At 51.7% G+C, this 13,674-nt stretch overlaps 1 protein-coding gene across 6 annotated transcripts in view; it reads right to left on the bottom strand.

Annotated features, from left to right (window-relative positions):
• heph (polypyrimidine tract-binding protein 1 heph) overlaps nucleotides 1-13,674 on the bottom strand; it is a 161,098-nt gene that overhangs the window by 108,294 nt on the left and 39,130 nt on the right. For 2 of the 6 annotated variants that reach the window (XM_075875854.1, XM_075875853.1), the window contains exon 1: nucleotides 13,108-13,161. The exons of the other annotated variants lie outside the window; for them this stretch is intronic. In XM_075875854.1, coding sequence (XP_075731969.1) covers nucleotides 13,108-13,146 — 39 coding nt within the window. In that variant the 5' untranslated portion in view covers nucleotides 13,147-13,161. Of the gene's footprint in view, nucleotides 1-13,107; nucleotides 13,162-13,674 lie in introns of those variants that run through there. 6 annotated transcript variants of the gene reach the window in all.

Below are 13,674 nucleotides of genomic sequence, written 5' to 3' on the forward strand. Positions count from 1 at the left end.
CTCCCCAGAGGACGATGCACTTCGTATTTACCCACTGGGAATGACGAAGGTTTCAGTAGATGCCGTGCGAAATTTGTGACGTCACGGTGTTTGATGCGTCAATTTCAAGGTTTTTCTTTTCTCGCTTATCGAGCGTGCTCTCGCTGCATAAATCGTAGTGATTTTGGTATTGTCAAGCAGTAATTTGCAGTAAAAAAAATCATTTTCCCGTTTGGTGTCTCTCTAAAGGTTTACTTTTAATACGGCATATTATATTGCAAGTCAACTTCATTCCGAGACAAGTCAGCGCCAAATATCTAGAATGGAAAAAAAAGGGGGGGAGGGGGGGGGGCTACAGTGAAGTAGAAGGACGTATAAATTACTTAAAATTAAAACTACAATTAGTACGAAACACACACGCAACGCTAGCCAATCTTATCTTAAGTGTAGAGTTAGCGTTATGCTACCCCATTTACAGGCACAACCGCAGCCCCGACTGTACGCAAAATCGAAGGGAATAAAGCTTGCTACTGCTGGCCACTCGAATGTTGGCTAACAGCGTTTGCACGAACGTAATAAAATTGTGCCAGATTACGCCTCTGCCTTACTTCAATTGAATGAAAGCCTTGCGCGCAGTCACCGTTCCGCATTACGCATTCAGACGCTACGTACATCCAACGGCAAAAGTTCGCGGGAAGTGAAACGTTCGAAAAAGTTATATTCTCGCTAAGTCCGGGAACATAACCTCCTAATAAATGTTACAGCCTGTAACTTGTATTGCGGCCTCTGGACTCACCAGCTAGATCAAACGCATTACATTATAACACCACTAAAATACCAAGTTGTGGCAGAATCGGCGTCCCACAAAGTTTTGATGTTAGGTGTACACAACTGCGTACACCGCTTGTTCATGCTATTTGTATCGACTGGGGAGTAGGAAAGAGCACAGTACATTGACCTTTGAATGAGTTGAATTTCCTGCATGATAACTGCGTCGTAATTTAGCTTGATTTTACAGAGTACTGTTGCATTTGATAAATTTGACGAAGAATGCACTCGCACGTTCAACGAGTCCGACGTGCAACTTCGCGGGAGCTGCGTGAAAAGTACAGTTATTCTGTTGCCAAAACGGATATGTCTTTGGGAGATATTTATTTACAGTTAGTGTAACACCGCTAAATTAACGCCCGATCATATTTCTGTCGCAATACAACAACGAGTGCTTTCAAATAACGTACAGAAAGACGTGTTTTTGACAGGTGGCATATGAAAGAGTCAAAGAAAATCTACCGCTATGTTCAGTCGGCAGCACTAGTTGGTGCGCAGATTTTTACAAGCTTCTGCACACATGCTCGAGTCTTTATGTTGCGGGCAGCAGTACCCATATACGACATGGTAGTTCTCGTCGGCATAATTGTAAACCGAGAAAACAAAGTTCGAAATGAATCCTTTCAAGAAAAAAAACATAGCATCGAAGAGAGAGAGAGAGAGAGCCAAAGTGTGTTCCACAAACCGGCGCGACGAACGCCTCCAATCCTTCACTCTCCATCCCGTATCACGAACAACAACACAAATCGAAGCTTGGCTCGGCGTGCCGTCCGTAGAAGACAATAACTACCGTCCGCTACACAACACACGCGACGATTCGACAACCTTTTTCTTTGTTTCGCGAAACTCCGCGTGCCCTACAAAAACAGAAGCACCCCAGCGATAACCGCCACGCCAACACACACGCCGCAAAGACGAGGAAAACGACGACGACCTATGGGCTTTGGAAAACGGACACCGAACGTTTTAAACTAGGAGATGCGATGTTGGGAGACAGAACGCTCGAGACGAGCAGGTGAGAAGAGCCTCTCCTTTCCAAGCGGGGTAGAAGAGATACACGTCGCGCGGCAGAGATGCGTTGCGAACGGAACATGACGGTATGAAAACAAAAAAAGGCAAAGGAATGATGGACGCAGTGCCACTGCCGACCGCGCACCTGTCGTGTACCGCACACGGCAAGCGCGAACGCCCGGCAACCGGGTCAGCCATGACCTACTACACTCCTGACCTGCCCAGAGAGCACCTCTTCCAGCGCCCACGTTCTAGTTCATACCTTCTGCCGCTAGGGCCGTCACCTACGAGCGGCGTGGCGCTAGGCAGCACCTGTTCGCTGACGTCAGCTTGAGTGTTCGTGGTCATATTTCGGCCAACAGAGCACTCATATTGCGTAATTATTATGCACTAATGAAAAATAATTTTGAAACAAATATTTCAAAAGTCATTCACAAATTCTTTGCAATTAAATGGACGCAACATCACATATGCTGTCCTACACTATGTAAGTCTACGGATTCTCGCATTTGTCCACCAGTGTGCAATAAATTTTTCGTCACACTGAACAGCTTACTTGACCAGTCATCTAAGTGAAAAAATAGTCACATATATGCCGGCTGTTCATCACGGAATGCAGCCGTTCTTACTCTAGCGCCGTCCAAACAGCCGTAAAGTAGCAGACGAACAGGTTATAGGTAGCGCCACCTACGGCGAGCGATTGAACGAGAGCGGGGACACGCGCTCCCATAGGAACCCCGCTATCTGAACAGGTCAGGAGTGTAGTAGGTCATGGGGTCAGCTGCGAGAGCAACTGCACTGCGCATGCGCAGCCGCCACGGATGCCATGTTGTTCTCCCATCGAGTGCGCAGATACGAAAGAACGGAACCGAGGAACGGCGACAGCAGCACCACAATGGGCAGAGGGACAACAAGCGCTTTTGATCCGAAAACACGGCCGCACCTCCGGCAGAGAGCACGAGGAAGCCCAGAGGGGGAATGGGGGTATGATCGCTGCATTACTCTTGGTGTGGTAGTAGTAGACACACTCGAATAACGGCGAGTGCCACAGCCAGTCACAGGGCCTCGACTATTTTCTGTATTTTCGTTTTTCCAGCGCGAAAGGGAACACAGCCAGTGCCGGAAGGAAGCAGGCCGGACGCTGGCCACCAAACGGCCAGTCGGTGATGCACTCACTGGACAACGACGAACAGCGCGAAAGCGAGCCTTCCACAGCCGCGCACCCTACGGCAACCCGGAACCGGCGCCCAACGACGACAGATGACACACACAGATCGCCGCCAACCTCCTCCGACCCGGATGTAGGGACAAGGTCGCGGTCGACTTCCGGCCAGGAAGAGGCCCGCCTCGTCGACAATGGAGGTTTTTTCGGAATGTGCGCGGAAGAAGAGAAACCGGCAGCGAGCGTCCACTCGCGTAAACAATGCATGCCGGCAACAGGCCGAATATTATGTGCCACGAGCTTGAACGGCGCTGGCGAAATGCGACGCCAGATGGCGTAAACGGACGCTGATGGGACGCTAATGAGAGTAAGCTTTATTCATTTCATGATCGTTATTTTTGAAGTGACCATTCAGAACTAATGTTTTACTTGTCCAACGAATGTGTATGGATGTTAAAAAACTAGATCGGTTGGCACAGTGAACGTTGGCCACGGTAGCATACGTACTGGACACATCGCTGACCATTAAGAATGCAAGAATAATTGTTCATTATAAGAGAAAAAAGTTGATATACCTATTAAAACATGGGCTGCTGCGCGGGCCGAAAGACGCTATACTGTTTGGAAGAAACAAAAGCACACCGATTCTCAGGCCAGTTAATTTCGCACAGCAGGACACTTTCATAGCACACTGATAACAACGCAGTCACTCGCGTGACCATCCGTTCCTCTCTTTTGTGCGCGCTTAATTGTGCTGTCAGGAAAAGTCACTCAGTAGGAGCATAACACTGCGCCATGACCACTCTTCCCGACGGGGCAAGTCCCTTCAAATCGGTTCCAATTTCCGTGGGATCTTCGTCGCCCTGTCCACGCGCCCCGCTCGACAAAACTAGTTATGCCGACTTTGTCGGCCTTCCATTCAACGGAATGCCAACACCTTCGTGGTTGCGAGCATTGCCTGTAAAGGCGAGGCGCGTTCTGTGCAAGCGTCACGGCACGCTGCTCACACCGTAGTACCGTATAAATTGACAACAGGGGGAACTCTGGCACTACTGTCTATCGCAGCTGCAACTCAAGGCGCGTAGTAGACGTATGGCATATAGTGGCTGGAAGGGTCTATACGGACAGCGCACAGATGTGTCTATACTTCGTTCTTTCGGCTCTGTGTGGCCTGGAGCCCGTTTGTCGCAAGACTAAGTTCAGCTAATGCAAAGCAGTTACACTTCACCACCGTAACGTTTTTTGGGTTAGCAACGGTTACAGCGATCGATTCGAGCATCCACAAAAACTTCGAACCGACAATAAACGATTACACTAGCCCCTCAATACTTCACAAAATTTCTCTGTGACAAGCGCATTCAAAGCCGCAAACACATAGACTAGGCAAGTCCATGCACTACACATCATACTAATGGCGGCCGAACGGTCGCAACGCCAGAGTTCCCTCCATAGGTAATGGTAGGAAGTTGTACCGCCGACACTAACCATGTGGCCGCAAACTTGCGCTAAGTGAAAGTCGAGCATCACAACCCACAGCTGAAAGGGAGGGGGGGGGGGGGGTCACGCACTCACGTAGTGGTGGCGCAACCAGCCCCAGCCCCGAAGGAAATGGGGTAAAGGAAACTGAGCCCTGCGCTCCAGACGCGCACTAAAGGACGACAGGAAGGAAAGGGACAAGACGCCTGCTGCATCGTATCACGCAGTCGCCTGGCTCTGCGCTTGTGCTGTCAGAAAAATGAACGGCAAAGGTACTAGAAGAAGAAAAAAAAAACGCCTGAAATACAAAAAACGTACGAGGAAGACAAAATTGCAAAAGCTGGGGACAAAGTCATCGCAACCAGCACAGACGACGTTGCCGCATTCTCCTGGGCCACCACCAGCGCATTTAGGGAGCTATATATATGATGGAACACACGCACACACACAATGTACCATGGGTCGCTTGGCTTTCCGAAAGAATGAGCGCACATACAAAAAGAGACGCACCAAAGACATTATCGTCGCAAATCAATTAAGCACGCAACGCACGCGCTGGTACGTAGGTGCGCGAGGGCCAATTCCCACACAGACCGCAGGGAAGTACCGGAAAAACAAAACAAAAGCGGCCAGCTGGAACAAAGCACCGCCCTGCAGGAGGATATCCACGGCAGATACACGGTTGCCTCATCTCTGTAAAAACGCGCACTGCGCCGCTACTCCTGGTCTCCCGGTGTGACGTGCACGGGAAAGCCAACGAGGGAGCCGATTGGGAAGTGAGGAAGGTGCCGCTACCTGGCGGACACAAAACGCAAGACTGGCTAGCACGCACACAGAGCGCGGCGTGAGAAAGCCCTCCGAACAGCGAGGGAGCGGGGGAGGCGTGGCAGCTCTTGGCGCCGCCACTTCAAACACGCCAGTCACGTCCGCACGGCAGGTATTAGGTAGCTTTTCAACCCGGGGGCCCTCCTAATTCGATTGGCGTGGGCAGCAGTGCGCGAAGCCAGGGCTATATCCCGTATCTCACTATTAAGGATGGACTCTGCGCGGACCCGGTATGTCACGTGGTTGCGAGACAAGAAGTCCGGAGCGTATAGTAGGCCTGCGCCGGCCTGCTCTTTCTTTTGTCGAGCCTTGCCTCCTTAAACGTTCAGGCTCGGGCAGGGCTAGGCGTGTGCTGACATCGCATCATCCTTTTTCACAACGTTAAATGAAGGTACAACATAAAAAAACTATCAAACCTTTCAACGCATTGAATAATATATAACGTACTAACTTTCCTACGGGCGAGCCTTGTTTCCAGAGGTTACAGTGTCATAAAGTTGCAGAGAAAGCAATGAAACTGCGATGGACAAGGTATGCATATCAAAACAGACCACTTTATACGACGCCTGCGTAGCAACGTGTCTTGTATCACGCAGCTTATTTGCTTTCTGTAAATACGTGTCCATCGATTATGCATTCGCCTAAAGCGACTAGAAGGCGAAAACATCTTGTTCGTACAAGTCAATTGTAGTGATCGATAAATTATCGACGTCGTACACTAACATTAAGAGACCCTAAGAGACATTCACAACATCCGTCATCAAAACGCGATAGAATAAACACTAACGGCACGCCAGTAATGTCAGCTCGGAGCGAAACATAATGAGCTACGACGCGCTCTACGTACCAGAAACTGAAGCCAGTTCGGGAAAGCGGCGCGGACGTGCTCCATACCTTGGGAACCAATAGCAGTGCAGCGTCGGTGACGAACAAGTGTAACCGACCAGCCAGCCACCAGGCTGTACCAACCAAACAAACGGTGGGCATCCCAGGGCGCCGCTGAGGCAGAACAGCTAAACAAAGCAGTCCTTGAACTGCAACACACGGCGCTCGCTGCGTCGCGCGGCGTACGCACAAACCGAGAGAGCGGGACAATATCGCCGCTCGCTCGAATGCCGCCGACGGAGGGCCGTGCGTTTGAATGGGAACAGAGCGCGACCCTGGGACCGGTGCAAAAGAAGTGCCACCTTTTGAAAGGAGCGCGAAAACGAACCAACACCGGCCTGGCGTTGAGGTCAAACACGGGAACAGTTGGTAAAACAGAGCCGAGGGATCGACTAGTTGCACGGACACATACGCTCAGTCCCGCGATTCATGAGGTGATGTCGTGACCTAGTAATGACGTCATTGCGACGTTATCAAATCACTCCTGTCGTGACATGACTGCCACTCTGTCAGAGGCGGACGGGCCCGCCGCCCATTACGGAGGCAGTGCAAAAAATCACATGTGTAGAAAGCTTTCGAAGGGGGGCAGACTAGCATCAACAGATCGGCCGGAACGAAATAGATTGCTTTCGCCTTCTAGTAGTCCTAGGCGAACACAAAAGACTGCCGGCGTTTTGTTTATTGCATACTAGTAACAACAGTTCAGATGAGTACAACTGTCCGGGGTAACAAAATTATTTCACCGGCACGTACAAACAAGAGAACAGGGGGCGCGATGCAACTTGCAGCCCTGCAGTACTGTCACAGATCCCGAATCACTGAAGGAAACAGAAAATAGAAAAAAGCACAAAGTTTGAACAGAATCACATAATATTTGCGAATAAAATCGAACGCAGAAATTTGGTTTGTCTTCCTATCTGTCACACGATTCAGCCACCCGGCCAAAGTTTAAGCACTTGCTGAACGCCCAGCCATCTTGAACAGGTCGTTGCGTTCATAGTTGCGAACACTATCGATCAGAATGCAAGTATCACGCATATTTAAGGCGCAAAGTCAATACGTAAGTATTATATGGTGCGTCACTTTACTAGAAGATACGCAGATAAATAATTTCGAACACCTAAGTGTTTCCTAGACTGCGCTGAAAATGCGACGCTATCTATGCACGAAAGACGGCCGACAGAAGGCTATCGTCTTTCAGTGAGACTTGTAGCGAAGCGCGCAGACGCCCGGCCTTTTTTTTTTACTTTTTTTCTCCAGCCCGCTGTGGGCTTCCCCACACCCCAGTGCCAACCTGTCAGAGCCAGCCGAACTTTTGATGGACGGGTTGCCAAAATGTCGGCCTCCCACAGCTCGACCACTTTGCACAATCGACGCCGAGCACGAAGCGGTGATTAGAGGAGGCGCGTGCATGAGACGCAACGCGCAGGGCAGCCAGCCAGCCAGAGCGTGACAACAGCGCGTTCTCAATAAGGGCGGAGAGTTGAAGGCCAGGAATGACACGCGCAGAAAGAAGCAGTCTCTCAACGACAATGGCGAGCGACGACATACAGAAAAAGACCCGGAGAGAGCGGGAACCTTGCTCCTCTTCTAATTGGAGCGCCGCCGCATGTGCCGCCAGAGAGACAGCGCAGCTGCGCGCCGCAAAGCCCGACGCGCACGCAGGCCGTGTTGCAGGCTCGACTCGTAACGGCGCCTTCAGTCCTGTCCAATCACACACAGCGTTGTAGAATAAACCACACCACTCGAGGGGGGTAAAGAATATAGTTACAGCAAAAAAAAAGACTACTGTACAGACACAGGGTTCATGGCGAATGCTGATGATAATCTGTGTAAGCTCGCGCTCTTACGTAATAGAAGAATTATTGAATACACGCCTTCACCAGCGCGAAGCTGCCAAGGCGCACTAAATAGGGTCACTAAAGGCAAATAATGAGAAGATAGGCCAATGTTTTAGAACGTCGAAAATATCAACCTTATAGACTGCAGCGCCTTAGCCATCGAGGTATCACGGTAAAAGTTGGACACGATTTGCGCCGCCAACGGGGCATTCTGGATAACGAGCACATGACGTAGCGGGGCATCGGTAGAATGACACGGGTATCTCAGTTCATTACCAGACATGAGATGCAACTAGCGTTCATTCCGCTTACACCGAGCTGTCGCTTTCCTAGTTCATAGCAGCGCCGGCTGTCGGGCTGAGGTTTAGTCAGTAAAGGACAAGTCTGGCTACGTCAGAAGGACGTTCTCGGAGGCGGGAGGTTCCAATTGCGCCAAGGGTATGCGATATGAGCACTAAAACATGGGTTTCTTTGAAACTGAACCCTTCCTTAGCATGAATGATGCAAGGGGTACGAGTTTTCTGGATATGGAACTTCAGTAATGCACGTCAACTTAACGATGGGCCTTTCCCAAAGGTACCTGGTACACGCATGAGCTCCAGCGTCGAGATGATCTTTAGTGGCCAAAAAAGATCACTGGGACCAAATGATAATCGGTGTCTAAAACTCACACCACGCAAAGGTGGGGGGGGGGGGGGGGAGGCGTATGCAGGCTGCCGAGGTGGCGTAACGGCGCGTGGGCGACCGTATCGGAGGCCAAGGGCCACCAGTTTAATTTAGGCTAAATACTGGAGGTACTGTTAAGACCCGGAAAACAATTACTGGCTTTATACTGTCCCTTCACCGCAGATTAAAGGGGAGAGCAGGTCTGCAGCCCTCCCAACAGGAAGGCCAATGAAAGTGATGGGGGATGGAAAAGTGACAGGTGTCTATTATTACGACGCACCTCCTCTGACCGCACGCAGAAACTGTCAAACCGCCAACCGACTACTCGAGCCACCTGTCTGCCGACGTCAATGCCACAGGAGGAACAATTGAAGGTTATCCTACGGTAAACCGACTGAGGGCGACTGACGACAAGTATACCTTCTCTCTCGAACCAAACCGCGCTTCATTTATTCTCGTTCAAATTTCAGCTAATACGCCACTAAGACAGCCGCGACGACAGCGGATGTGCACAGCACCGGCGCCTACGCAGGCAGCGATTATTGCCTTTCAACCGAGTCGCAAAAAAGGCCACTCCTCGCTCCGTAGCAACGAGTCAAGTCACATCATAGTTTTCCGTTTCAGATCTTGACGAACGTCGTCGCTCTTAGTATCTCCCACTTGCGCCGTAACACGGCTCACCGCACTTCTACTGAGTGCGCACGTTATTGAATGCGCACCCCCCACCCGTTCCCTTAACGATAATAAACCACGGTAAACGTACGACAGGAATAAATGCCTCTGTACAGACAGAAAACAAATGGCGCAGCTACCCTTAGCGCCGGCGTTTGCCGAACTACATCGATTTGAACACGCACGCATTGTATTAAATTTAACGCACGCTCGGTGAACGCGCCCAGCCAGAGAACTGTCGAGAGTGATGAGCGAGTACGGGAGAGTGGGGGCACTGGGAGGAGAGAGAGAGAGAACAGGGAGAGAAGGAGCGGCGAAGCGCTGCACCTAGCCTCTCCTACACTCTCTTGCACCACATGCTCCGGTTGCTAGGAGCGAGGATAAGCGCGTACGCCCGCAGCTGTTGCTATGGGACATTGAGTGAGAACACCCGCCGGCGCGCGGACAACGCCGGATGCCTGACATAGCTCGACTAATAAATACATTCGCATTTTAAAAGAAGTTCACACTAGCCATGTAAACATTATGTGTAAACATTGGCCACTTAACGCGGACTTCGTGGCTGATGCTAGGTCTTTCATAGGTGTGGACAGAGTGGAGTCGAGCCGCAGTATTGCCACCGACCTTGCAAGACTGCGCAAGCTTCAGCGACAGAAAGTAACGTGCAAACCTGGCTGTGGCACGCCCGGTGGACTCGCGCACTTTTCGTCGATCGTAATCGGCCCAACTCAAGCGCGGCGGTAGTATTTAAGTCACACTGGCGGCGTCGGTGGGCATGGCTCGCCAGCGACTGTTTCTCGGCGCATGCGCAGCTAGGCGAATGGCGCGGAGAGAAGGGTTTCGCTTACCGACAGCGGACATTTTGCTTCGAACTTTACGAGCTTCGCGCTTCCAAGGCGGATTCACTCTCGCGGGGTGGTCAAACCACATTTAAAACATCTACGCGGCTTACACAAACCCAACGAACGCAACAAAGTCTAAACAGCGAATCCCAAAACTTGATTCTCGTCTACTGACCTTGCTCATGGGTCGGGTGTCTCAACCCTTTTCGGGAAGTTCAATATGTCAAGACAAAAGCCGGGGAGTGAACGCGGCTTTTTGCGCGCCAACGGTGTATGTTTCCAGCCCCCAGACAGGCGACGACCGAATAACCAAATGATGAAATCGTATTAAAAGATGCAGCGCAGCTGGATCTGCCAATACAAAGGCGCCGCACACGTCGCGACGACGGGAAATGCGCCGCCGGGTGATCGTCTCGACTCGCACGTCGGGCGCGTACAATTGGAGACGAATAGCACGTGCCGGTGAGGAACGTTTACTATTACCGGCCGACGGCAGTGCGTGCAGCGGCAGGAATGCGTCCTTACAGCACGATCCGGTAACAATTCACTAGAGCGGCTGTCGCCAGGGCCTCACAATTCCCACTGAGAGAAAAAGACTGCAGGAACGGAAATGGGAGTGGCCTCGTCTGGGCGCGCAATAGCCATTCGCGGAATGTCAGGTAACCCAAGGTAAAAGCGAGCCGTCGGATTCGTCTCGATCGTACTTAATGAATCCGTAGTACGAGCGAAGACACACTACAGGCTAAAAAAAGAACGACACCGCACAACCGTGGAACTTCGGCTGCGGTTGTCCTGTGCCATTGTGTAGTCGGTGGCATGTGTTCGCTAGGATTATGGATTCGTCAAGTCGGTACCAACTAGCCCAGCGAAATGCAAAGACGAGCTTCCATTTTGCGCTATTCAATAACGTGCGTCAACCAAAGGACACGGATGCATCAAGCGCTTCTGTCTTACTGATATGTGGGGTTTAACGTCCCAAAACCACCACAAGACTATGAGAGACGCCACAGTGGAGGGCTCCGGAAATTTCGACCACCTGATGTTCTCTAACGTGCACCCAAATCTGAGCACATGGGCCTGCAGCATTTTAGCCTCCATCGAAAATGCAGCCGCCTACAGCCACTAGACCACCGCGGCAGGGCACTTCGCATTTGTCCTCAAATTAGAGGGCGTGCCCGGATTGCAGAGCAGCCAGATGGCAGAGGCTTAAACCAGAGGTGCTGGTGGCGCCACATGGTGGCGCGGGACTCAATCGAGAGAAAAAATACTTATCACACCAACTGAGTAATAACAGCTGTACGTTCCAAAACCACCACACCATAATGAGACACCATAGTGGATAGAAGTGGCGGTCCAGAAATTTTACTTGTGCGCTAGGGTGCAGTGACATCGCGCAGGGTCTCTACCATTTCGCCTCCGTCGAAATACGACTGCCAGGGCCGGTATTACAGCAACTGAGTGAATGCTATTTCGCTGCATGAGCATATTTTCGGCAGCGCTGAATCGCGAACGTGTAATTCAATTTTCTTTCGGTAGAGGGCTGTGGCAAACTGGTAAACTTACGAACGGAATACAATAAATAAATACAACCGTGCCCTCAACGGTTGAACGCGGACTGACAAATAACCATGATTTCGATTAGATGCTTCTACACAGTTGCGCTCCCCCCTTGCCCTTTCTTTATATGCGCTGCCATCACGCGGTTTACTCGTGCATTGGCAAAAACCAAGCGCGAACGTCGGTGGGGAATTTTCGACCAGCGTGCGCAGCTCTACGTGGCGTTTGCCGCTACGGCGCATGCGTCAAACTCCCAGCGTCCAATGAAATGCAGCCGCGGCAGAGCAACACAGCACATGCGGCGCATGCATGCCTGTCATGCTCAACCAATGCCTCCTCTAGGAAGATGCCTGCCGCATGATAAGAAAAACGGCTGCCACACCCTTTCCCTCCTTTATTTTAGAATGTTCTCGGCCGCTATCGTCACCTGTGGCGGACGGCGCAACAACGCAACACTTTGCATAGCCTCTGAAATAGCGGTGTACAGTTGCAGGTCTCGAACAACTCTTGACTGACGCGCCCCTATGGGCCGCAGGTGAAGAACGCTTAGCTGGTACCGCCCGCTGCCGTGACAATAGTCTCGGTCGCGAGCGCCACCGCGCGGCGCTTGCTCAAAACTGAAGGCAGGCCAACTCCGCTGGGAGCGCGAGCCATTCCCCAGGCATTGTTTAGAGGAGGCGTTGTACAAGCTAAGCGTTTTTCATCTGCGGCCCATAGGGGCGCGTCAGTCGAGAGTTCGAGACCTGCAACTGTACACCGCTATTTCGGAGGCTATGCAAAGTGTTGCGTTGTTGCACCGTCCGCCACAGGTGACGCTAGCGACCGAGAACATTCTAAAATAAAGGAGGGAAAGGGTGTGGCAGCCGTTTTTCTTCTCACGCGGTAGGCATCTTCTAGAGGAGGCGTTGGTCTGACTAAGCTTTAGAGCCGGGACCCCTCAGGGGATAACGTACGCACGCTTTTACGCTCCTTTGTATGCTCCCAGTCGCATCCAAGTAGTATACAAGGGGGCTTACGTACGTATGCCGCTTTGGGACCCCGCCAATTAAAGTAATGACGGGGATGCGCAGCAACAATGTTTGTTGAGCCGAACAGGTCGTTCGCGAATAGACAGGCAAAACTGCGAATGGGTGAAGGCATCCGTCTGAAGCTAGTCTTTTCCAGTGAGCTCGTTCATCGCTATTTCCATGTAATGCGAGAAGAGGACGGGCATTCGACGAAGTTTTCTCCATTTCGCACCTATCGAAAAACGCGGATCAGAAAGGGCGTGCACGTAACGTAATAGCGCGCGAGATGACGTAGAAGGCACGAGAAAGGGAAACGGAAATCGACGAATGAGAGAGAGAGGCGGTTTAGTACTGACCATAGTCACGACGGGGAACTTGTGGGGCGGCAGAAACATGTCTCCGACGACAGCCGCAGACTCAGTGGAGACCGACGATGACGACGGTGCGATCGACGTCTCCGCAGCGTTGGGGGCTCGTGCGTGCGAGTAGTGCGCGTCTACGCCACTGCAACGGTCCACGAGACGTGCGCACGTCTTCCCTTATCCGCACGGCACGCAGAGGCAATTCGAGACCGCCGCGGGCTGGAAGAAGGCCCCGAGGCACGTCGGCAATAGCGGGAACAAAGCCTATAGAATACGAGAAGCGGAGGGCGATGGAACAAGATGAAGAAAAAAAAAAGATATGTCCCTCCAGCAACCAGACACCCTCCCGTCCGCTCTCGGCGGAAGCCACCGAATACGACCGCCACCGCCGTCATTCGCGCCGGCAGCGCACACACAAAACGGGATATATATCGATAGAGTTCAACGGGCGCATCCGGCGGCCAGCCAGCACAGTGATGGTGGTGCCAGCGGCAGCGAGGCTATAACACGCGAATCGCGGAATACGTGTAACGAAGCGCAGGTATCGAAGTCTCGACGAGC

This window comes from Rhipicephalus microplus, chromosome 10 (assembly GCF_043290135.1).
Source record: "Rhipicephalus microplus isolate Deutch F79 chromosome 10, USDA_Rmic, whole genome shotgun sequence".
In the NCBI taxonomy this organism is placed as follows: Eukaryota; Metazoa; Arthropoda; class Arachnida; order Ixodida; family Ixodidae; genus Rhipicephalus; species Rhipicephalus microplus.